The following is a 25,073-nucleotide window of genomic DNA, read 5'->3' on the forward strand; positions in this document are numbered from 1 at the left end:
CTAGACAGTATGATCTTTTGCTTAGATACTCCCTTTTTAAAAGTAGAAGAAGCCAGGGAACGTTTTGACATACTTGTTATGTTTCTAGAGTGAAGATTCTGAGACTTATGACAGTTTGTTCGAGAAATTTTTAACATCTCAGCAGCAGCCTCCTTCACTCTGGCTGCTGATGTCACGCACTGTAAGAGCAGCGTTTTTGTGAAAGTTTGTGTTGCTTAAACAGTGAAATCTCAAAAAGTGTAAAATATATCTAAAAGTTACATCACACATGAAAAGCTGAAAGATTTGTGAACATTTTGAAGCAGAAATGAAGTCTGTACGTGGAAGTATGTTGAAGCTTCTAAAAACTTCGGAATTTTCCTGAAGAAGCTGAATAGTTTAATATGAAGGAGTAGCGCGGCAAAAAATGTACAGAAGATAAAGTAGAACAAAATGTTGAAATGCTGAGTCAGCATTGAGTCAGAAAAGCACTGAGCAGAAAAACAAAAAGATTTAAAATTCAGAAGAACAAACTGGAGTTCAGCATCTCAGAGTTCCTTTCTTTGTTACAGGCTGAATATCGAACCATGGCTGTTTTCATCTTGGCTGTTATCGTCAATAACTACACCACAGGACAGGTAAGAGTGTTGAACAAGCATGTATTACTGTTTGCTTACCTCACCATGTAACTCATCCACGCTCCTCACCAGAGGCTCAGCAGCTTGTTTTGGGGCCAGCCGGTCGTCACTGTGAGATATAACTCTCCTGCCCATTGTGTATTAAGGGGATATTGGTTATGTGACAGTTTTGTCACCAACAGTCACCTCAGTAATCTCTGTCTTCATCCCAGCCACCTCCATGGTGACACTTTATCACCACAAGTGGCACGGTGTTCAATCCCAGAAGCCTTTTGTGTCTGATGCTGATCAAATGTCCAGAGGAGTGATGTTGGGTGATGTAGCTCATCATTTCACCCAGTAAACACAAAGAGTAACTCCACCATCACTCCCTGTGGCTCCTCTTTCCTCCTCTCCACTCTTGTATTTATGTCTGGTTTGTAAAGTGTGTTTGATTAATTTATTTTTTCTTCCGTACCTTAGAGTACTTTCCCTCTAGACATTATATAAACGTGACAAATCAGGAAAGCCATTTGTGCTCTCACGCTCTGGAGCAGTCATTGTTCTTCCATACCGAGGCTCCTTAATGCTTCTACCTCTCTCACAGGTCTGTAAATAATAGATTATTCCCCCCTAACATTACAGAGAGTCTCTCTGCCTGCTCCACATCTCCATTATTTATCCTCCTTACCTTCACCAACAGCACTCATTACTGCAGTATGGCTGCTGCGCACATGTCACCGTGCACCGGTGTCTTAATGTTCCAGCTCTCAGGGTTCAGCTGGGAGACTCAATCAGTGCTGAGGGAATGACGCTGCAGCAGCCCCAGACACTTCATGAAAGTGTGTGTGTGTGTTGAGGCACACTGTGTCACTGTTTTTTCTTTTTTCTGTTATTATTTTTTGGTCTCAATCTTTTAGAGAAAAAAAGCTCCGCACACTGAGCAGCCCATTCAAGAAAAGGTTCATGGGTGTACTGAGTGTTGCATTTATGGCATGTATGTTCACAAGGAAATCTCAGCGCTGAGCTTTGACACACATGACAGCTGTCGAAGTCACAGATTATGTGTGAATAATTAAAAGCCTTGAACAGCTGAGTTACCGAGGAAACAAGAAACGTTTTTGTTTTAACTTCAAGCTCTTTTTTGTGACATATTTTTCACTGTTTTCTGATCTCTCATATTTATTTCTCTTTTGATTCTCTTCTATTTGAAAATAAACTCTACTTGTTTTCCTTCTGGCTTTATGAATAAGAGATTATCTGCATTCAAACAATGCCAATCTTATATTTGATATTCTGCCATGCTCTCAATCATTACAAGAGAGAGTTTTTTTTCCTCTGATTAACTCTTTAAAAGCTTTGATTTGCAAACACTTCATGTGGAAGTCAGACAGGAACAGTGTTGTTAGCCACTGAAACCCTTTGACTACAAACATGCCTTCATGGACAGGATCCACCTTGATTCCTCTTCACTATCCGAGGTGTCTTGTGTGAATTATGGATGTGACAGCCAATGATTTCTGCTTTTGAAGAGGGAACTTGCTTTTTATGGTAACAGGGCGCTTATCCTGGTTCTTCCGAGATTCTGAGACTAGACATGAGGGAACATCATTTATGAAGCCAGAAACAGAGTAATGTGATTATTTCTCTGCATTAGGGATCAGTGGATGGAATGAAGATATGGCCTCAGATGATTCTCATTATCATATTAAGCTTACTGTATCATAACAGTAGAGCCTGTGAGAATAAGCTGGATCAATGAATTGACTTAAATACATTTACCCACCTCATCAACACTTTAAAACCAGCTGGAAAAATTGCACAAATTTATATTTTACACTGTTGGATCTTAGTAAAGTTCAGAAGTTCAAAATGCGACATTGACTAAAAAATTGTTTTAATAACAACAATTAAAGTGAAATGGCTGATCAAAAGTTTGACACCGCAGCCTTTAAAAGCTATAACCTGGATATGGATTCAGGACTCATAAGCAAGGCCTCTTGCAATGCACCATTGCTTCTGAGGTTGGACACAGTGAGACAGTCTTTTTGAAGGTCTTAAACAATCCTGAGGGTTATAGATCAGGAAAGTCGAGTGGTAGACCCCAAAACTTCATTGGCGCTGAGCCAGAGGATCTGATTTCCTGTCTGTCAAGACATGGGATGATCCTCAACCCAAGTTTAGGCCATTTCTGGTGCTGACTGCAGCCCAGTTACCATCAGACGACATCTGAGAGACATCTAAAAGAACAATCAACATCTTCAGAGGTCTCGACTCCTTCAATACCCTGAAGTAGCCAATTTGGACTTTTTCAGAGAGACAGCAAACATGGGGCACTGAAAGGTGGAAAGAAGGAAATCTCTGGGTAGAAAAGTCCCCACCATCCTCCCGGAAACACTCGCATCAAACATGCTGAAACAAATTTTTGAATTGAACAACAAGAACACAAGAACAGGCATAACGGAGCGCCTCATTTCTTTTAACATCTTTATTTTAGATGATTTCAAATTGAAATACAAAATACAATGATACGTTAGCAATTTCTATTGTAAAGTTTCCAATTTTTTTTTTTTGAGCTGTGTCTTGAAGTTTTGATCAGCTGATGATTATTTCCCTTTAACTGTTTTTTTCAGAAGATCGCATCTGCAATTTTTTTTTTTTTTTTGTCTCATTACCGTATTTTCTTTTTGTATTTTTAAGTTCTACTTAAAACCTTCTCAATATCCAGCTGTGCAAAATGTAAACTTGTGCATTTTTTTAACTGGTCTTAAAATTTGGATCAAGTGTGTATTTGCAGTAGTGTTCGGTACCTTTCACATTTGAAATGATATGGTACAGATACCCAGTACCTGGCACTTGGTATTGGTACCCAACGGTACCAATTTTCAGTACTTTTTTTGTGTCAATGTGGTAAAAAATATTCATTTGATAACTTTTTTTTTTTTTTTCAATTTAACATATTTACTCTTCAATATATCCTTGCAATGCTGTGTTCATGTCCAGCATAGAAAAACACCCACTCTTCCACTCCCTCACAGTCACAAGGATGCATTTAGATGCCTAAACATGGTACCTTTCGATTTGACGTGAATCGGTATCTGGTACTTTTGGCTGAATTCAGTCGGTACCTATAAAAGTACCTAATTCAGTACCCATCCCTAATTCGCAGCACTCCACTTATCCTTCATTCTTTTTCTACAACTTGAAGCCTCCTGAGCCTCGGCTTTGAAGCTACACACTGGATGTTCTTAATGTCACAATGCAGCCAGAGTATTTACAGTTCTCTAAAAAAGTTTGAAAAGTTTGGCACAAAAATTTCTTTTAACTTTTCAGACACATTTTGTAAAATGAGACCTAGAATACCTCCAGTAGTGGAGGTCTTTCAGGATATAAACTCCTGTCGAGGTAGATTTTTTACTAAGTGTCAAGTGCCTTTGTGGTTTTGTGTCTTTTACTGATAAATGTTTCAGGAGGAATTAAAATGTATTGAAAAGTCTCAGACTTATCATAAATGAGTCAGTCAGGGCCTTTCATTACTCAGAGAGCTAGGCTTTAATTCTCAATGCTGCGTTTTCAGGATCCTTGAAGTTTCATTTAAGGCTGAAAAACAGAAAAAGAAAAGCCCAGGATGAGAGAAATGAATCAAAACAGCATTCCTGTTAAAATCACTCAGAGCACAAAAAAATATTAAGTGAAGTGTGTTACATAGTCCACTGTTCTTATTACCCTCTGTAAAAGAGAAAAAGAACATCAGTCATGACGAATGTCCAAAAGGATTCTGATTTGGAGAAACCCCATTTCCATCCCATTTTAGCTGCCTTGAACTGTGATAGACCAATTACCCTGAGTTCACAAAGAAACTCTTGAAGAGGGCTGAAGAGTTCAGAGAAACAAGTCATACTGCTGCAGAGCTGATAATCTTTTTGTCCATGGCACAGTGTGAGGTTACAGGTTAGTGCTGATTAACTGGCTAATGAGCTACACGTCTGCTCTCTGCCTGCAGCCTTTGTGCTGCAGAGGAGTTAACACAGAGACATGATGTCCATGATATCCTGTAATTAAAAACAAAACAGTGTCTACTGCTACAGGTGCAAGTTCATGACTCCTCTCCAGAAGTTACAGGAGAAGTTTAGGATTCCAATCATTATTTAGATTTTTGGAAGTTATGTCTCAAACACTTGGTCTTTTTAGTTTATTGTCTGAAACCTCACCGTTCCCTCTTTTTCATTTCATGATATTAAATCCTAAAAGTAAAAAGTGCACATCCAAACATCTCTCCTCTCCTCTCCCCCACCAGGAGGCCTGTCTGCAGGGCAACCTAATCGCCAACTGCCTGGAGCAGCTGTCAGACCCCCACCCCCGGCTCCGCCAATGGGTGGCAATTTGTCTGGGCCGAATCTGGCAGAACTTCGACCCAGCGCGCTGGTGTGGAGTTCGAGACAGCGCCCACGAGAAGCTCTACACCCTGCTGTCAGATCCCATTCCTGAGGTGAGAGGTTGGACGATGTCTGAAAAGTATAGAAAGATGTTTTTTAAAGACGCTGTGAGGAGGATCTGTTTTAATTGGACTACCTCGCCACCTTCTGGCCTGGAGTCTCACGCACACTGGCGTAAATTACTTTTAGTGAGGCTTGTGTTTGTTTTAGAATTAAATGGAGGTCAGATTTTTTTTAAAAATTATTTGTACAAGACAACTTTTTTACTAGATACAACCCCCTGAGGTATGGTATTAATCAGTACAGTTGCGTAGCGTAACGGTTTAAAACGTGGTTGTCGGCTATATGTAGCGCCATTAGCAGCTCTGACGTATCTGTAGGCTAATGTGACAACAAGTAAACACTGTCAGTTTGTAAGTAGTTTAGTAGCCGTTAATCCGTTTAGGCTCAAATTAAGTTTTAGTAACAGAAAAAATCAGACATTTGGAGGAAAATGTAATATGAGGTAGTTTTATACAATTCTGGCTTTTTTTGAGAGAGACCTTCACATGCAATGCATTCTGGGATGTTGCAACATTGTAATAAAGCTGTCCCTAAGGTAAAACCCAGAGGAGATACAATGTACTTATTGGTGTGTACTGTATCTATATATATTCAGGATTCATCTTATGCAGTTTTGGTTTCAAATTGATGGAGGTTGGGAGTCAAATTTACATGAAATTGATGCCTTGAAAATCTGTTTTGGTGAAACCAAGGAGGCTGCCATGTTGGAAGTTTGTTGCTAATGCACAACTAAGTTCTACAGTGGTACGTCTGAGAAAAAAAGGCTCATAAAATGTGGATGTGGAGTAATTAGGTAACTAGCAATTAGCTGTTGAAAATCTGGAACGTCTACTTTGAGAGGGTTATATTTAGCGTAGCTGGCAGATCGATGCTCTAAATCGTGTCTGTAATGTGCAACGTTAGTGAATCCTGGTTATGTCCTGCCAGTCATCTACCAATCAGAGCTAACGTAACCTCATTCTTCATTTTATTGATAGACTCTCAAGTTTGAACAGACCACTGCAGAATAACTGCTGACTGTGGGTTGGAATCAACATTATCACAAACAGTTTAGCTCCTGTGTTAGCCTTTAGCTTGGGCTGTATCTCTCTCCTGTTTATCTTTCTTCTGCTTGTCTGTCCTTTTTCTGACTGACATTTAGGCTCCTGTGTCCACCATCACTACGAAATTAATCATTGAAATCGTTTTCAGCAGAGAAAAACACAGATCTCTGTGTTTTATTTCCTCTCACTACTAAACTTTGTCAGCTGATGTGGTGTTGTCATAGAGACCTAGAAATGCCGTAAATCAGTCCGGTCCTACTTGACCTGAACCAGGTTAAAATGGGTGCCGATAATCTCATTTTAAAGTGTGGATTATGATCAGGCATATATCTAGAAAGGAGACTTTTTCAAGATCACAGTCAAACTCCTCACTACCCCTTTAAATCACCCACTGCCCAAAAACTGCAACTCTCTGGGGCCCTAATTTCTTCTTCTTAACTGATTTATTCATGCGTGGTTGGCTGAGATTTATAATTTTTTAAAGCACCATTTTCATTACTTGATTATTCTTGTTTCAAGTGTTTTGATTTGGCCTTGTTAGATTTTTAAAGTCTTGTTCAGCTTGAGCTGAGTGGTTGTCACACTAATGTCAAACTCATCCCTTTGGAAAGAGACAGATCGTTTCTCCTACTTCAAGAAACAGACTAATCTTAAAGAAGATGCAGACCCAAGCAAGACTTTGGAAAACTGTTTTAAAGCTTTTTTTTTTTTTTTTAATGGGTTCAAAGCTGAAGGATCACTCATGTTCCTTTTTCTTTTTATCTACATGTTACTCAGACTGCAGTGTGCTCTCACTTTATTTTCACAGCTCTTTTAACAAGTTGTCATGTTTTTAAGCTGCTAATAGGAGCAGTGGTGTAAATTTTCACAAGATTCTCCTTCATAACTGTCACTATGATGGATATATGGAATAAATTTGAAACTATTCTGTGTTTCTGTGCACTGCGGCATGCCAGCATTCACAGAAAAGAAAGAAAGAAAGAAGTTCACAGGAGTCACTGTGATCTGACTTCTCTCGCATGATCAACCCAACACACAGTAATGACAGGTGTGTGTGTGTGTGTGTGTGTGTGTGCAGCGGGGGATTATGGATGATGTATGCTTGTGACTTACTGGAGGTGCACTTGGCAGACGGTCGTACAAATTGGCGCCGGGCTCTGGCGTGGCACATCTCTGATCAGATGCTGTGCACTTATTAACATATGTGTCCTGCTGCCTTCAGGAGGCTGCTGTGATCAATTAACCGAGGAAGAAACTTTTCACAGAGATAAATCAGCCAACAACCGGCTCTGTAAGAATCAAACCAATTAATTTCCAGGGTTCTGCTCCCTGTTGTAACGATGTTCCTGTTCTGAGAACAATTTGTTACACCGTTTAAAGTCTGTACTAATTGAAACTTGTTTCTTTAAGTTTTGCACACATTTAAAAATCATTCAGCATTCCACAGTCCAGCTCCTTCCAGGCTCTTTATTTTACCACAAAGTTTAGTTTTCCAAATTCCTACCATTTACTGTGGCCTCACCCTGCTGAGCTTATGGATAATGAGTCTGGTTTTACAGCTGTAGGTCTGGACTAGAAACAATAAATTTGCACAACCAAAAAGAAACCAAAGACAAAAAAAGCTAAAAACCTGAAGGAGTGTTTATCCTCTGCTCTTAAGAAGGAAAGCCATGCACACACACACCTCAACGCTCACATGCTTTAGACTTTTCTTCCTCATTGTGACAGCACCTGACGGGGTCTTGTTTTGGACCAAGGGGACTGGGAGATGGACTGTTGCTCTGAAGTTCACCCACACCCTGGGTCTCCTCACTCATATGTTTGCATCTATCGACACACGATCACAACAGGAACATCTGTTTTTAGGAGCATCACCCCGCTTTCTCCCCGGACGGGCATCTGCTCTGGCTGTAGGGTTGAAACTGAGGTCTACAAACACATCTGTCACTGCACACACACACACAAACCGTACAGACCTAACTGTGTTATGGTTGTTTCATTTTTTTAATTTTCATATCTTTTGTTGACATCATGACCAGAGGAGACAAAACCTGCCTGATTCTGAATGATATGAAGATACTGCACATTTATCCTGAACTGAAGGTGTTTTAAAGTTTTCTCTCCTTGTGTTAGACACACACACACACACACACACACACACACACACACACACACACACACACACACACAGGCTGAGGCACCTTGATTGCTGCATTATTCAAGTCTATTCCTGTGTGTTTTTGTGTGTGCACCCCTGGAGCCTCGTAGGACTGAGTGAAGGAACCAACGACACTTTGAACGGGGACGGGAGGAGATGGGAGAGTTCAGTGTCAAAGCTGAGAGTTTAATTAAGTAAAAGTGAAAGTCTGAGGGGATGCAGAGAGGGTGACACTTCTTCAGGTCATCACAGCAGGCAAACAATTAATTGGGAAGTTGCTGAGGTGTGCACTGACCTGTCAGCTTTGAAGTAAAGTAAACGGGGAACAAGTGGGAACAAAGATGATATATTTGTGTCTTGTTGGCACCGACATACACAAGATACAGTATTTTGGTAACACTTTACTTGAGAGGTCCACAAATTTAATCGCACTTAGGTAATAAATAGACAAAGTTTCATCTTATTTCTTTGAAATTACCCTGAAATTTTATTAAAATTTGGTGAAAATTAGCATATTGCTTCTTTAAAATTAGCACAAAACTTTTGGCTAGATTCTGTTTTACAGTGCGCCTGTACTTAGTGTCTATCACAATCAGGTAAGACCAATTAACAACCCCACTCTTGGGGTCACATCACATCTGAAGCCTTCAGTTGTATCATGTAAAACATTATAGGCCTAATCATAAAGGTTTATCATGTAACGTGATCTCAATTCTGCATATCAACAAACTGGGTACTAAAGAACTTGGTGAAATTAAATAACAAATAGCTAACCATAAACTGCTTATTGGGAAATTGAATTATTCACTGAACATTTCAAAGGTAGCTATCAGAGGGAACAATGAACCTAACTTCTGTTTTCAAGAACTAAGCAGCTTTTTAACACCTGCTTCTCTGGAAACAGCAGAAACATTGGGATACTTCTAAAAACATTTTGTGGTGGGTTGTGATTCAATACCAAATAAATTATTAGCAAATTGTCACCTTTTTACCTTGCAATTTGGAGTAAATTTCAAAGAAACTGGAAAAAACAGTAACCTACCAATTGTGACTTGCAACAATAAATTTGGACAGTTTTTTAAAGAAGTTATGTGCTAATTTTAAAGAAATAAGAAAAAACTTTGTCTAATTATTACCTTAGTGTGATGAAATTTGAAGACCTGTAAATTAAAGTGTTACCAGTATCTTCAAAGTTAAAGGTGTGTTGATGATTTTAAGTTTCTATCATGTTACACTTTTTCCCCTCTTTTTTTAGTTTTAAATTTATTTATGAAGACTTTGAAGAGAATGGATTAGTAGGCTGTGACTTAAAAGGCTCTGTGAGGACTTTATAAGTGGTGTTAAAATTAGGCTCAATTTTAGATATTTACCTGTTCATGATCCAGTATTTGAAAGGAGATTATCAATCTCCATAACTGGTTGTATTTTAATGCTCTTTTTAAGTATCTGTGGTTGTATGGATTTTCCCAGGAGAACACAAATCCATTTTTGGCACTTTGACTGAAAAGTTCTTTTGATGACACTTCACTTGTCCTTTTTTTGTCTGCTGAAAAGTTTTGGTTTTGTTTCTTAGTATCGTGGACACTGTAGTGGGATTTTCAGAGCACGAGCTGAAACACGAGTTAATCTGTTTGTGATAATGTTGATTCCAACCCACAGTCAGCAGTTATTCTGCAGTGGTCTGTTCAAACTTGAGAGTCTATCAATAAAATGAAGAGTGAGGTTATGTTAGCTCTGATTGGTAGATGACTGGCAGGACATCACCAGGATTCACTAATGTTACAGACATGTCTCAGAGCACTGGGCTGTCACTAACACTGGACAGATAGTCTGCTTGACTTCTGGATGCTAAACTGCAAACTGACTTTACAAAGTTTGATTGTCGTCACGTTTGACACAGCGGCTCTATGTAACTAACATAGACTATGTATAGAGTGGACAGCGTGGCTCCATCTTTTACGTTCATTGTACAATTTTGAAGCCAAAATACCCTGTCACAGTCTTTGCCATTGTGTCGCCAGAGTCTGCACACAAGAGACAATTAGGGACTCTGAGAGAATCATAGAAGAGTGTCTCTTCTTGGCTCTTTTTTCGGACATATCTTAATATTCGCAAAGAAACTACACAAGATCGGCAGCTGTCAATCATTGTTAAACGTGTCATAAAAACCTGTTTTTAACCTCTAATAACAAATGAAAATGAAACTTTAAAGAAAAAAGAGGACTTGAACACAATGCAGCCCAATAATACCACAACATACAGCTGTGAGAAACATTTCTACGAGGTGTATTATTATTATTATTATTATTTTTAGGTTTGATCACAGCTCATCTAATATTACTGGGGAGATAGAATTATTTGACCTGGGGAGCAGTTTTTGTTGCGACCTCACATCGAGCCGAGCAAAATTACGTCCATTTTTTTTTTTCTTACAGTCTATGGTAGCTACAAAGAAATACATTACCTTGTTGCTGTGCATCCTGGGTAGGGTAAAGTTGTTTTGAACAAAGAAAAGAAGTGTTGAAAGAAGCTCTGCTCTTAGATTTGTTGCTTAAAAACAAAATTGCACTTTGGTAAGTGTCAGATCCTCAACATTAGATGCTAATGCTCATGGGAAATGGAGTCTTTATCCTGGAAAAACAGTACAGATCCCAGCTAAAAGTGTCACTTGTGGTCATTTTTTGGGGTGTGATGTACAAGAACAGAAACATAAGTAGTCTGATTTTGGAGCCCAGATGGCCTAGAGGTTTAGGTCACGCTCCATTAGGTTCGCCCTTGCGCAGGTGGCCCAGGTTTGATTCCAGCCTGTGGCCTCTTTCCTGCATGTCATCCCCTACTCTTGCCCTGTCTCCTCCACTATCCACTGTGCTCTCTCCTATTCAATTAAAGGCATAAAAAGCCCAAAAAGTAACTTAAAAAAAGAAGAAGAAGAAGAAGCTCAATTCACTTCAATTGTGTAAAATTCATTCTTGTGCAAACCCCAGCAGCCCTAACTACAGCTTTAAAAATCTACTCATTGACATTTTTTCGAGTCTTAATGAAACTGAAGGGCTGTTATTGTGTGCTGCAGTAGATCGTCCAGGTGTTCAGAGCCTAATGGTCATAAAAAAAGGATGAACATGATGATTGTTGCAGATTGTAACTATCAGTGCTAATACGTGTTGAAATCACAGGACTCTTCTAGTATGTTCCTTCAACATTCAGCTTGTTATTTCCATCACAGTGAACCAAACCACATCAAAGCAGCATCTGTGTGCTGCTGCAGCATCACTCAAGATTAAACAGTGGCTGTGGTGTAGTTTATCCTGTTGTCTGTGAAAATGTGATTTCTATTCCCACAAACAATTTACAAATTTTCACAGTGTTCTGTGATTCCCTTTAGCTTCCGAAACTAATCCCTCATGGAGAATATGTTTTGCGCACATTTGGATTAAACATCCAAACTTGAAGCAGAGAGTAAGAGTAATGAGCTCTGCTGGCAGAAAGTGGCTCACAGGAGATAACAGCACAGATAATGTCCAGAGCAGAAAACTGGACTATGAAATCGTCATCTGAAAACAAAGCTTTGAGCGTTCGTGGTTTGGACAAGCAAATATTTGAGTTTGGGAACAGGACAAAAAGATGTAGCTTCTGTGCATTGTTCAAACTCCATAAAAGCCGTCTACATTGTGATTAACAGTGTTTGTGTTTGTGTGGCTGCAGGTGAGATGTGCGGCCGTCTTTGCTCTCGGGACGTTTGTTGGGAACTCCGCTGAGAGGACGGATCACTCCACTACCATCGACCATAACGTGGCCATGATGCTGGCCCAGCTCATTAACGATGGCAGCCCCGTGGTCCGCAAGGTCAGTGCAACACAAAAACACACACACACACACACACACACCTACAAAGAGAAAAAAAAAAAACATGCTGCATGTTCAATGAATGTAGATCAGCAATAGAGGGAAAAACAAACAGCAAGAATGAATCTATGATCTACTGTCTACATAAAACCAAACACAGGCAACAGTCAAAAGACGTTTTTCAATGTTTGGAATTATATATTTTTTTCTTTAGTACAGGGTATTAGACAGTTAAAACACATTATGTTAATACAAGGATCAACTTTAGCATCACGTAAAACAGTTTTCTATTTTTGTCTTTAACAGTATTACTATTGTGCTGTTCACATTAAAATAAAGAGCAAGCAGAATCACGGAATACCCCTCATCTGTTCACACATTAGGAGATGCACCAGCAGGAAGTTGAACTTAAAAGCAAAGACACAACATAATTATTTAGCTTTTTTCAACAATATTCAAATCTGAATACATAAATGTTTCTAGAAAAAGAAACCTCCCTACTCAATTTGTCATCCCTTTGTGAATAAATAAAGTAAAAGGTTTTGAAACAGTTGTTAGCTGCTCAACTCTTTTCCAGCACCTGACGTTACTTTGAACTGATGCTGTAAAACGAAGGATTTCTCATTTGACAAATTGGCCCCCTACGTCCTTGTAGCCTGGCAACTCTCCTTCAATTCCTCTACTGAGCGGAGCATCATAGAAACAGTGCTGTGCAAGTGCACAGGATGAGACTAATTTTGTGATCTACATCTGCTTTTAGCGTCCATGCTAAGCTAATCACCTTAAAAATCTAGCGCCATACTCGACATTTACACATCAGAGAGGTTTACGCTGATATTTCCAACTCGTCCTCACCAAAATATAAGAAAATGTAGTTATATATTTCTAAAATTCCCAACTACCACTAAAGACCCGAGGAGTGTTAAATATTTCAGAACGTGGAATTTCAAAACAGCTATCAGACAGCTCTCAAACTGATGCTACCTCAGTGAGGAGGTACATACAGAAATTAAACAAAAAAAGTTTTACAGAACCTACAGATGCTTTACAGACTCTTATATCACACTCTCACATGATCAGGCCAGAGAGATATCTGAACAAGTGATTACAAATGTATGAACTTGTGTTTTCCTCAATGTGTGTGTTTTGACAGGAGCTGGTTGTAGCACTGAGTCACCTGGTGGTCCAGTATGAAAGTAACTTCTGCACAGTCGCCCTGCAGTTTATCGAGGAAGAAAAGAATTACTCTGTGCCGTCACCAGCCAACACTGCAGGTACTCCAAACACACACACACACACTCTCACAAACACACACACACATACACACACACACAGTTTAAAACTGGCTGAATTGAAGTCCAGTTTATGTGTTGGCCTTCATTTCTTTTTTCTCACCTCTGTATTTGTGGCCTGTGGCTCTACTCAAGTTCAGACTAGCCAAACTATCATCTGCTGTGATGTGACTGTCTGAGTGTCACACATCCCTGAATCTTTTAGAGAAGCTTTGAACAACATTTAATTAGTCACAAGAAGTCCAAACTTGGGTTCATCTTTTGATTTGATTTCATTAATTTCCAGCACGTTGACCACAGGTTAGGGAGGACAGGGCTCGAGGCTGTGACCAAAATGGTCGCAAATACAACCTTTTTTTCGGCATGTGCGAATAATTACGTTTGTGCAAGTGAAAATTGTGGATTGAATTCTCCCTCTCTTTCACTGGCTCAGTCAGTCTCCTCCACCTGAACTCTTTCCTCCTGTTCTGAAGAGAGAGAGCTGTCGCGTACACGGGCGTATGCGCATCACACACCGAAGACAGACAGAACTTCACAACAACAAGCGTTTCACTATTTTAGAGTCAGCCTTCTCACTATATGATTCACTCTGCTCCAAACTCTCCTTATTAGAGAAGATGCTACGTCAGAGCAGAGCTACGTTAGTTTAACTCACGACATGTCATGTCAACACCAAAAAAGAAAGATAGAAAACAGCTAAGGCTCTGATAAACTCTTCATCAATGAGTGCTGCACCGTTATCTGTCTCTGTCTCTGAGGTCTCCTGCAGCGTCTTTGGATCAAACCAACTAAGAGAGAGGGGGTGGATGGTTTTTGAGTTTTCGATATAACGCCCAAGTACAAGGCTTGATTTGACTTAGTAAAATATTAGAGCTCACAGAAGGATACATAAAGTTGGGGGACAATCAGGAGAAATCACAAGCCAGGAGAACAGCGGGAAAAAGAGTTTAAAAATGGGAGACTCCCTCCATTTTCAGGAGTGTTGGTAGCCTGCCAGCACTCTTTATTGGTAAAAGTGAGTTCATGTATCACACAGATTGACAAAGACGAAAAATAAGGACATTTTCTGTATCATTTTAAGATTCAATAATTGTTTTTGTTTTCTTATTTGACCTTAACACCACCGTTTCACATAACCTAATATAAATATTTACAGAGTGCCTTAATCTTCTGATAATCGGTAACAGCTATTCAAAATATTTAATTTAGAGCATTTTACAGTGGAAAAAAATTGGTGCCCCTCTGACACATTTCAGGTTTCTCATGTGGCCCCTGGTAAAAATTAATTGCCCACCCCTGGGTTAGATAGAAAGATCAGGGCTAACCACAGGACGAATCAACTTTTTAACCAGTGCAAGAGTTTAACTCATGACATGTTTTGTCAACCCCCCCCCCCAAAAAAAAAATAATAATAACACGTACACACACAAAAAAAAACAGCTTAGGCTCTGATAAAGTCCTTATCAATAAGTGCAGCACAGTTACCTGTCTCTGTTTCTGAGGTCTCCTGCAGCATCAACCAACTGAGAAAGTTGGTCGCATCAGTGCTACCAGTGAAAAAGTGAAAAGCGTAGAGAATTGCGCTTTTAAAGTTACAGTTTCTTTTCTTTTTTTCAAGACAGTTCACCAATAGTAGAAGATAAAAGATAGTTCCTTAATTATAAGAATAATAACTCTGTGTTTGATCAAACATTACAGCCTCTGTTTTTTCTCCATTGTTATTTTATAAAGTTTGGAGGCATTGGAAGCTCTTCAGAACACACACAAGCTGAAGCTGAATGTTCTCTAACTGAGGTGTGTTGCTTTAAGAAGTAATTCAGGACTAAAGATTTGTCAACAGAGGAAACAGCTTCTAAACGTTGTATGGAAACATTCGGCTGTGACTCAGCTTGTCAGGACTCCAGCTGCTGCTTACGAACAAAGGCACTTTAACTATTTGAAAAGCCAAACATAGCAGAACGCAACTTATAATTTAGACAAAATGTCAGATTTTTTGCAGGTTGAGATGTCAGTTCAAACAGAGAAAGAGATTTATCCTGTTAATCTAGTTTCAGTGTGAGGACAACTTAAAAAGAGAAATTACCCAATGACTACAGGGAAGTTTCCCTCCCTTATGCAAAGGAAAATGCCATACACAGTACAGTGTCTGATATGAAGTGTCTGTTTTCTTATCTGAGGCACAATGATGTGAAGGGAACTTATGTTTAAAAATATTACTTAATGTGCTTGCTTCCACATCAGATCTAGAAATGCAGTCGTTGCAGGATATAACTTGAAGCCTTGAGAAGCCATCAGAACAGACACAAATACAAGTGGTAAAAGACATATACAGGGTATCTGCAGGGTCTTAAAAAGTCTTAAAAAGTCTTTAATCTAATAAGTTGATTTTAAGGCCTTAAATGTCTAAATTTCTCCTAAAATCCCCAAAAAGGTCTTACAAACTATTTTGAAAGGTCTCAAAAATCTATGGATGTTACTTTTGTTTAAAACATGCATTAACCTTTAGTCTTGTGCTGAAATGATTTGATTTTTGAGGACAATTGGTAGAGCTCAAGGATATTGTGGAGGAGATTGCAGCCACGGGACAAGAGCTCAGATAGTTCCTTCTTATGCGCAGGAAAACACACACACAATGGCTGTTGGCTGTAGAGTTTCCAATATTGCTTCTTAGTCTGACTTCCAAGCAAATCTTGGTTCACAACAGAGATGTTTCTGATTTTTTAAGATAGATTACGTGTTTTGTATTCCATTGTGAAAGAGCTGTGAATAAATTCCGGGCCTCCAAATTTCCTTGAAGTCTTTTGTACTTTTTTGCCAGCGTTAATATGAAATGGGTCTTAAACTGTATACATTATGGTCTTAAAAAAAGTCTTAAAAGGTCTTAAATTTAGCTTGTTATAACCTGCAGAGACACTGATATATGATGCACCAACCTCTGTAGCTGCATAATGACGAGTAAAATGACAAAATGCAAGATTTCAGTGAAAGTTTCAGCTCGTCTCACCGTGCAGCCTCTGTCTGACCCGGCTCTAACTTTCCAACCATTAGATCAGTATTAATTATCATCACTTATCGTTAGACAGTGATTATCCGTGCTCTGACCTGATCTATGCCCTCCTGTGTTTACGTCCAGAGCCCGGCAACCTGACTCCAGTGAGGGACAGCCCGGCCATCCCACGCCTGCGACCTGTCAACTCCTACACCAACATCCGAGCTGCCACCACTGCCCGCCTGAACAAGAGCCTGCAGAACCTCAACCTCAACGAAGAAGGTAAGAGAGAGTGAAGTAACAGAGGGGATGAATTAAGGCCGCAGAGGGAGAGATCAATGAGCTGAGGTTTTAGAGGAATCTGTGGGCGGATTGAGTGAAGACAAAGAAGAAGATTGAAGTCAGCTGAATAAAAGAAACAACATTTCATTGGTGACTCCTCCTCTACATCAGCTGTGGATCATCAGAAAAACAGTTTCTGAGACAGACTCTGTCAGCGTTAATACCAGAGCTGGCATCCAGTAAGAGGATGTGATCAGTTTAACAAGCACAGAGTAGTTTATATTTATTCCGAGCCAGCTCTCATGCAAACACAGAAGTAGCCAGAGGATGCTGCCCATAGCTGTAATCCAGGTCTGCTGTGGTTTGAAACACAAATGCTTTTTTTTTAGTAAAACTGTTTTATTTAGAAAGGTTTAAATGATTGTGAAGTTTTGTGCTTTTAAAATAATGTTTTTTCTCCAGTGGTGAACTTTTGCGCTCTCTGAAAGCACTTTGACTTCAGGATGCAGAGTTTCTCATCAGAAGGCAGCACTATCAGCAGTGAAGGGCTCCTGACAGAGGAGCAGAGTCCTTCAAAGAGAGTTTAAGCAAGGCAGCTCAACAGCTCAAACTAAATTGAGGCTGTTTTTTATTTGGCGATTCAGACTCAAAAAAGCATTAAATAATTTGATTGTTCAGTCCAAGAGGTTTGAGTCAGAGGTCAAGTATCTGGGTCAAATTTGAGTCTGGATAAATCCTTGAATGATCTCTTGTCTTTTATTAAACTCTATCAGCCTCAGCCAATGCTGAGGGGTTAATGTTAACTCGCAGACAGTGTGTTTAACACTACTGACAACAACTGGTATTTCCAGTTTGACTCAAAGGTCACAGTGATCTTTGTACCTATTTTTGGCCTGGATGCAGGAACTTTTACTCCATGAATGTCAGTTAAATAACAAAGTTACAGTTGCTTGATCAAAATGTTTAAATGTCCACTTCACTGTCACACTATGTGCTGGAAAAAAAGATTATTGGCTCTGCTCCTTTTTGAAAACTCTTGGTAAAACTTTATACCTTAAAATTTTACAGTAGCAATCATGAAAGAGGGCTGACATTTTGGAAGTCAAAAGTCAGGGTGACATGACCTCTACATCCGTCCTATGAATTTTTCGTTTTATTCATTTACTGTTCATTTTAAAAACAAAGCTCTCCAAGATGAGTCTGTGACCAAACTCTACCTGCTTTTGGTTTTCTATCCATTTAGTAAAAGGTGTACACTATTGTGCTCTTCTAAGGACTAAAAAGAGACACACTCTTTGGTGTATTGTTTGTCATTGTTTGACATTCTGGTATCCTGATGTTTTTAAGGACTGTGTTACCTTAGAATATAGTTTAAACTTTCTTTAAGCAAACATCTGCCCAGTAATCCAGCTATAAAGGAAAATACAACTCATCTAGCTCACTAAGATCAGATGCAGCATTTACATGTATATACCTTTAAGGCCAATTAAGTATTTTCAAAAGCGAATATCCCCCCTCGTTCGTTTTAAAAAATGCTTTTGTCCACACGCAGCAGGTAAATCTGCTGGTGGGTGCAGCTCCAAGCATGCCAAAGCCATAATGGGCAGTGTTTTCCTGAAGTAAAACCCATGCCAGCCAGTCAGAATGAGCCCCTGTTGTTCAGCTGTGACATTTGAGACCCGAAAATTCTGTTTACCGGCGTCCACACGAAACCATGAAACCAAAGTTTTCCAAAATCTTCACTTTGGCCGGAGTTTTCAGAAAGCATCGTTTTTAGTGATGTAAAGCTGCGGTTTTGTGTGGATGACAGGCGTAAACGTGCAGTTTCCCAAATACCCAGCTATGTGTGGACATGGCCTAAGAAGTGTCATTTCAGACGGTGTCATAGTTCTCAATACATGTGACTACTGAAACGCCAATGATTTGCTGAAATACACAAACAGGAAGTGGAAAGTTTGTGCTACTTATTTCTATTGACAACAGGCTTTTTGACACCTAAGATAAACGTCACTGTCTGGAATAATCTACACATCACATCTGGTCTTGAAGAGATAAATGTACATGTGGCACCTGACCTTCAAGGTAAATTATTCTGGTCTAAATGGGCTCATTGACAGAAGCACACAAGAAAGCCTGGCTTATAGTGCACTAGAGAGCAGGTTTTGTTCTGGACAAAGTGCTCTATAAATGTTGAAGCTTCTTGAACTGAAATCCAGTGAAGTCAATGGGATCTGTGGACAGGGAGCTCTCCATGGTGAACTGCACTCTCCTCTATGTGCCGTGTTCAGAAAACATCCTGCACAGTGGTGGAGATGAAGACACACGCCTTGCACTGTGGGCTGTTTTTTCATTAAGGTGTTTTCTTATATATTTATACAACCACATCCTATCTTTACAGAATTCAGCAATCTGTGGCAGAGTTCCTCACAAATTCTTTGTACAAAAGCTGCAAGACAATACAGAAGAAATAGTTTCTTAAAATGTCTTATATTCATTCCTCTGTAATCGCCTTTTTTTTTTTCAGTTTGGTTATAAAAGGATAAAGTTTACTCCTTTAAAACAGGTTTTCTTCCATTTAGTCTATTGTGTGGCGACAGTGCTCCTGCTTCATTCTATTTTTTCTTTATTTGTTGAGTTGTATGGTTCTTATAGTATAGACATGCAGAGACTGTGTATGAATGTGCAAGAGTATGGTTCAAGGCAAGCAAATCCAGTTCTCTTTATTTATTTAAAAACAGTATATTTCAACATGTATAATTGAATTTATGTGTGTATATATATATATTATATATATATATATATATATATATATATATATATATATATATATATATATAATTTGATAGTTGAAGATCCTCAATTTAACAGGTTAAATGTTCATAAAGAAGCATTATTCCACTGTGGGTTTAAAGCATGAACACCATGGACTTTTGAAGACAGATGCATGAATATGACAGATCATGGTTTGATGATTGTCATGTCACCCAAACATCATGATCACAGCCTTGTGAACTGGTGACCTGCTGTCACTTCAGAGCTCCGGCCTCTTGTTTGTGTTTCTGCTCAACGGTTCAGACAGCGAGTGCTAACTGCCCGCCCTCTGTCAACCTCTGCCAGACTGAGGAATGCTCGAGCCCTAAGCGGAGCTGAATCAATGGCACTTGGTGATGCGTGTAACCCACTGCTGACACTCATTTCTAATTCACATTCTCAGTGCTTATTCCTATAAGCAGTGGGGTCTATCATCAGCAGACACAGAGCCCAGCTTATTTCTATTCTCTACCAATCCACCAATCCACATTTCAGCCTGCAGTCTATTCAGACGATGCATGGTTTTCTGGTTTGCTTCAGTCAGTGTAATGTTTGGTGATCAGGAGAGCTACAGCAGGGAATGACTGGGCCCGACAGCTGAAATTAAGTTATGAGCATTTCTTTTTGTCTGCTTTGTTGCTCTAATACTTTATGAAGTTTACTCTGTTATTTGTCTTTAGCAAACACAATAAACATAATCCTCGAAGTAAATCTACAGCAGCCAAACTATCTCCTCTTGAATTAGATTAAAGGACTCATGATGTTTTTTTCTGATTGGCTCTGAAGCTTTTTGTGTCTGTGTGTTTTTTGTCATCAAGGTGGACCGCCAGCCTTCTCTCCTGGTAACTTGAGCACCAGCAGCAGCGCCAGCAGCACCCTGGGGAGCCCAGACAACGACGAGTACATCCTGTCGTTTGAGACCATTGACAAAATGAGACGGGTGTCCTCTTATTCCTCCCTCAACTCCCTCATAGGTAACAGCCTGTCAGAGTTGCTCTTTAAAATGCTGTTTCATTGTTTTTCAATCATACTTTTCACCGATTTGCTCACAGAGGAACATCAAATAGTTATGCTGAGTGCTACGCAGCCTGTGCAGACGGCTCCTCAGTCTTTGTGCTGTAGGGCCTTTGTAAACTCTGAGGAAACACCTGTCATGTTTTCACTCAGACTGAGGTTTTATTTTGACTACAGATGAAGACTACACATCTGTGATGTAGAGTTTGCGACATGGTGTGTGCATCAGGAAGTGGTACACAAGGATACTACTCAGTTTCCTTTTTGTAATAAGCCATATACTCCAAAACTGTGGGTTTTATCAGGGCCTCTTCTTCCTACAGAGTATTTCTCCAACTCTGACCTAGCTTAGATTTTTTAAAGATCCTAAAAGAGATGTCACAAGAAATTAAAAAGATAAGAATTGGTAAACACTTACCATCTCATAGTGGGCAGTGTTTTTTGTCACTAATCACAACACGTGAATAGAACAGAACAGTATAGAATAGAATAGAATAGAATAGAATAGAATAGAATAGAATAGAATAGAATAGAAAATACTTTATTTATCCCTGAGGGGAAATTCAGGAGGAGTCACAGCAGCAATTAAGAAAACAAAAGTAAGAAAGTGTATAGAAAGTGCAAAAAGGTCCACAAGAAAACAGATGACGACAGCTTGTCCATCATTGTCCAGTTCAGCCAGTCTCCACCTCCACAGGGTCCAGGACTGAGCTTCCCCAGCAGTCTGTTCAGTCTCTGTCTCCTGGATCCTGTCTGCTCACAGCAGGTGAAGCTCTTCCAATGTGGCATTGGTGTCTGGTGTTAGCTCCGTTAGCCATATCTGTGAATAACATGATGCTACTCTGCCTTCTGGTATTCCCTCTGTTGCTGGGTTAGCACAGCTAGCTCGTCTTATTGGAGATAGAGCTTACATTCCCAATGGAATGTCAGATGGAAAGACAGGTCGATGTTGTCACTTCTTGGCTCTCACCTGAGAACCAGAACGTCGTCTTCACCTCCTTCTCCTCACCTTGTGGGGAAACATCAGGCCTTGCACCAGTTAGCACTGACATGCTACAAGCTGCTAACAGCTGATTTCACATGTAAACAATGCAGCTGTGGTCACATGTAGGGTCTCCAGACAAACACAGGGGAAAAAGTAGTAAAAATATCACTGAAGACAAAATCAGTTTGGTGTCCATGACCAACAAATGAACCATACAAAGTAATGACTCACTCCAAATACAAAGATGATCATAAAGAAGAAACGGATAAAGAAGACAGAGCTGCTGCAACAGGCAGCCACAACAGGGCGGCGCCTAGCAATCTGTTATAAAAAACTTGTGCTAAGGATAACTAAAGAGAGCAATGGTTACATCCATAATCAAGATTTATGATGACATTTGTTGGGTGTAGATTCATGCTATTAATTAACAAATGATTGAAAAATAAGTGGCAGTACTTCCATGTAATGTCAATTAATGCAAAGGTGGTGTTAGTAGTTTTTTTTATGTACTACTACTACTACTAAGTAATGTTTTACTCTCCAAACAGTAACTCGTAATGGATAACATATAACTTTTTTGACCCCAACAGTGTTATCTGCTTTTTAGTCCCTCATCAAAATGACATGATTTAAGAAAGAACAAGTTTTCTTTTAGACCTACATGTTTTCTAGTGTGTATGTTATAGACACTTTCAGTTTGCCCTCTGTTTGAAAAGAAGCATCAGTTGCAGTTGTGCCAGAAAAGCTAATTTCTGCAGATCTTAAAAAATAAAAGCCGTTTTTTCATTTCACAGTGTTTTTTCATGAAAAATATATCTGTATTTACAGTGGCATCTGTGAAAAAAATATAAGTGATAATCTTTGCGAGCATTCATATCTCCCATTAGGGAGAACAGACTCAGGAGCTGCCCTTTCTCCTACAGAGGCAGGGCAATTAAGTGTGTCCCTTCACTTTAGACCGATCTATTGTTTGGCCCCAAGATTTGTTTATGCTGTTTTCAACGTACATGACGTCAGCAGCTGTTGTCAGAGGAAACAAGTCAAAAGGCCAAAACCAGAGCCTTTTGCATTTTTGATTTTACACCTCTCTGTTTTGTGTTGTGTGCATGGATCCTTGGTTGTCTTGCTTAGTCTATCCTCAAACTTTTCTGATCGTAATGAAAAGTAAAGATGTTGAATATAACGATGCAATTCTATCATTATTAAAGTCAATCATAGCCCACCAAGTTGTTTGATGAAAGCTTTGGATGGGTTCCCTCCTCATCATTAGAATTTAAATTGGGTCGTGTCACTCTTAAGTTCTGAAAAAGCTGATTTGAATATTAACTTTTGTACTGTATTGTGAACAGTTTGCCAAGTGTGTATCTGGAGACGAGTAGCTTTAGCATCAGTGAGGAGAAGGTACCCTGCTGAGTCAGGAACTGGAACAGTACAGTGTGTTTTGATACAGAGACAGCGCCATCCCATGATAGAGCACTTCTGACAGCACGAAGCATGGGAGGAAAAAATAGAAAATAACCGACTGGGAGAATGTGGTGGCACCAGAAAAGACGACTGAAGGCTTCTCCTTCAGAGGGCAGTGACAGAGAGGAGGGTGCAGAGTCTAAGAATAGATGTAGTGTGAATAAAGCTTTGGCAGATGTGTAAAGGACAGTGTAGTCAGGGGGGTGGATGTGTGTGTGTGGGGGGGTCTCACCTGAGGCCATTAAAGTGCTTTTCCTGGTAAACACTGAGCTCAAACCTGCTCACTTACCCCACTCCTCTGATGATTGGCGGGCTCCACCATGCGCCCTGACAGCCTGTGTGTGTGCGAGCAGGAAAACCATTAACTCACTCCAACCCCACTGAGACTTTGGAAAGAAAACCCGAGGATCCTTTTCTCCCCTCTCTTTCCACCTTTCTGTTGCATTTCCTGTTACAAACCTTTGTGCAGTCTCCCTGTGCACGTCCCGCAGTGTGATTTTTGAAAGCCTCAATGGAAAATGAGTCAAAACTGAAAATCGAATGGAAATATAAATCGAGCTCTGGAGAACGGTGAATTAAACTTGGTGGGGAAGTGGGTCCAGGTACTATAATGAAATTTCCTTTCAGCTTGTTTTCTTTGATTTGTTCCTTAAATGAATGCCACCTTATTTTATGTGAACATGACTCACTCAAGCTCAGCTCAGCTTCGCGCCAGCCCCTTGAGGAAACCAACCAATTTCCCCTGCTCTTGAATTAAATTCAAAAACAAGCTGCTTTATTAACCTGTGTGGAGCAGCAGGAGTGCACACTTGGTTCTAAAGTCCAATGCATGTTTTTTATTCTTTTGTCACACGTGGACAAAGAAGCAACAAAGAGGAATAAAATGCTCCTGGTTAAGTTTGCGACATACAGACGCTGCTGCCCTATCACGGCAGTTGCCGGTGCATGTCATCCCTCTGTTATTTTGTGCTACTTATGTTTTCTGTCTCTCTTTTTGTCTTATCATTAAAGACAAAAACGCTCCAAATACAAATGTTTAAAAAGTCTCTGTGTGCAAATCTACATCAAGTTATTTTCTAATCAGGGAATTTTTCAACAACCAGGATGACAATTGTGAATCTGGTGTGACAGTTTTCTTTAAACGGCAGATAAATTCAGGTTATAAAGGCCTCAACAGAATCCTTTGCAGCTAATGTCTGAAAATGCATCCACTGTGCATCATTTTTGCCTCTGACTTTAGTTTTAGTCACACACATAATACAATGAAAGGATCCCTACAGAGAGACACCTCCTGATGTTAGAGGGCAATAACAAACTGCTATTTCTTTACTCTTCAAAGCCACCATACTTCACTGTTAAACCTATCAGGGCTGTGACATCACACAACAAACACAACAAACACAAGGCACAGTTCAAGTCATTATCGCTTCTATAAAGGAAACAAACTTGAAGTGTATAATTTCTTATGCTTTACTGCTTTACTGGTTACTTATTGTCTGTAGTGCAGTGATGACAGTTTGAAGTTGTAGGCTTGCACAGATTTAAATTAAACGTATTTAAAATGCAAAATTGTTAAATAAAAAAAAATAAAATAAAAAAAACAGAACAGGGCTGCAACCAACAACTCCCAAAGTCTCAGATAAATTAAAGATTCTGAAAAGTATCACACAAAATGTTTATTTCTAACAGAACTCACATTTCCTTTCAGATGCCTGAGACTCTGACACCTTTTGTTGAGCTAACACTTCTTTCTATGCCCTTGAACACAGACTCAGTCTTTATCTCTGTCAGCCTGTCAGTCATGGGTGCTGCAGTACATGCTTTGTATAAGTCTTATAAAGAGCTTTGTTAGCTCTTAATTGCTACATATATGTCTGAGGATGAACACCTTACAGTGGCTCTGTCACCTTTAACATGTGTTGGTCCTGTGTTCCATCCAGCCTAGTGTGATTATAGATCTGCTGTTGTGAAAACACTTGAGGCTTGTGTTCTTGTGGTTGGCTCATAATCATCAGCAGAAAGCTGTTTAAGTATCAAATGCGATGCATTTTTGAGTCAGTTTCTTTTCTCCATCATGTTTCAAATGATAATTTTCTC

At 39.6% G+C, this 25,073-nt stretch overlaps 1 protein-coding gene across 3 annotated transcripts in view; it reads left to right on the forward strand.

The window, feature by feature from the left end:
- rptor (regulatory associated protein of MTOR, complex 1) overlaps positions 1-25,073 on the forward strand; it is a 347,202-nt gene that overhangs the window by 244,046 nt on the left and 78,083 nt on the right. For all 3 annotated transcript variants that reach the window (XM_074690536.1, XM_074690552.1, XM_074690545.1), the window contains exons 16-21: positions 552-617; positions 4,894-5,085; positions 11,999-12,139; positions 13,293-13,413; positions 16,565-16,702; positions 20,332-20,487. In XM_074690536.1, coding sequence (XP_074546637.1) covers positions 552-617; positions 4,894-5,085; positions 11,999-12,139; positions 13,293-13,413; positions 16,565-16,702; positions 20,332-20,487 — 814 coding nt within the window. The remainder of the gene's footprint in view (positions 1-551; positions 618-4,893; positions 5,086-11,998; positions 12,140-13,292; positions 13,414-16,564; positions 16,703-20,331; positions 20,488-25,073) is intronic.

This window comes from Halichoeres trimaculatus, unplaced genomic scaffold (genome assembly GCF_033239565.1).
Source record: "Halichoeres trimaculatus isolate MK-OKI-2021-1 unplaced genomic scaffold, fHalTri1.1 fHalTri1_scaffold_2, whole genome shotgun sequence".
NCBI lineage: Eukaryota > Metazoa > Chordata > Actinopteri > Labriformes > Labridae > Halichoeres > Halichoeres trimaculatus.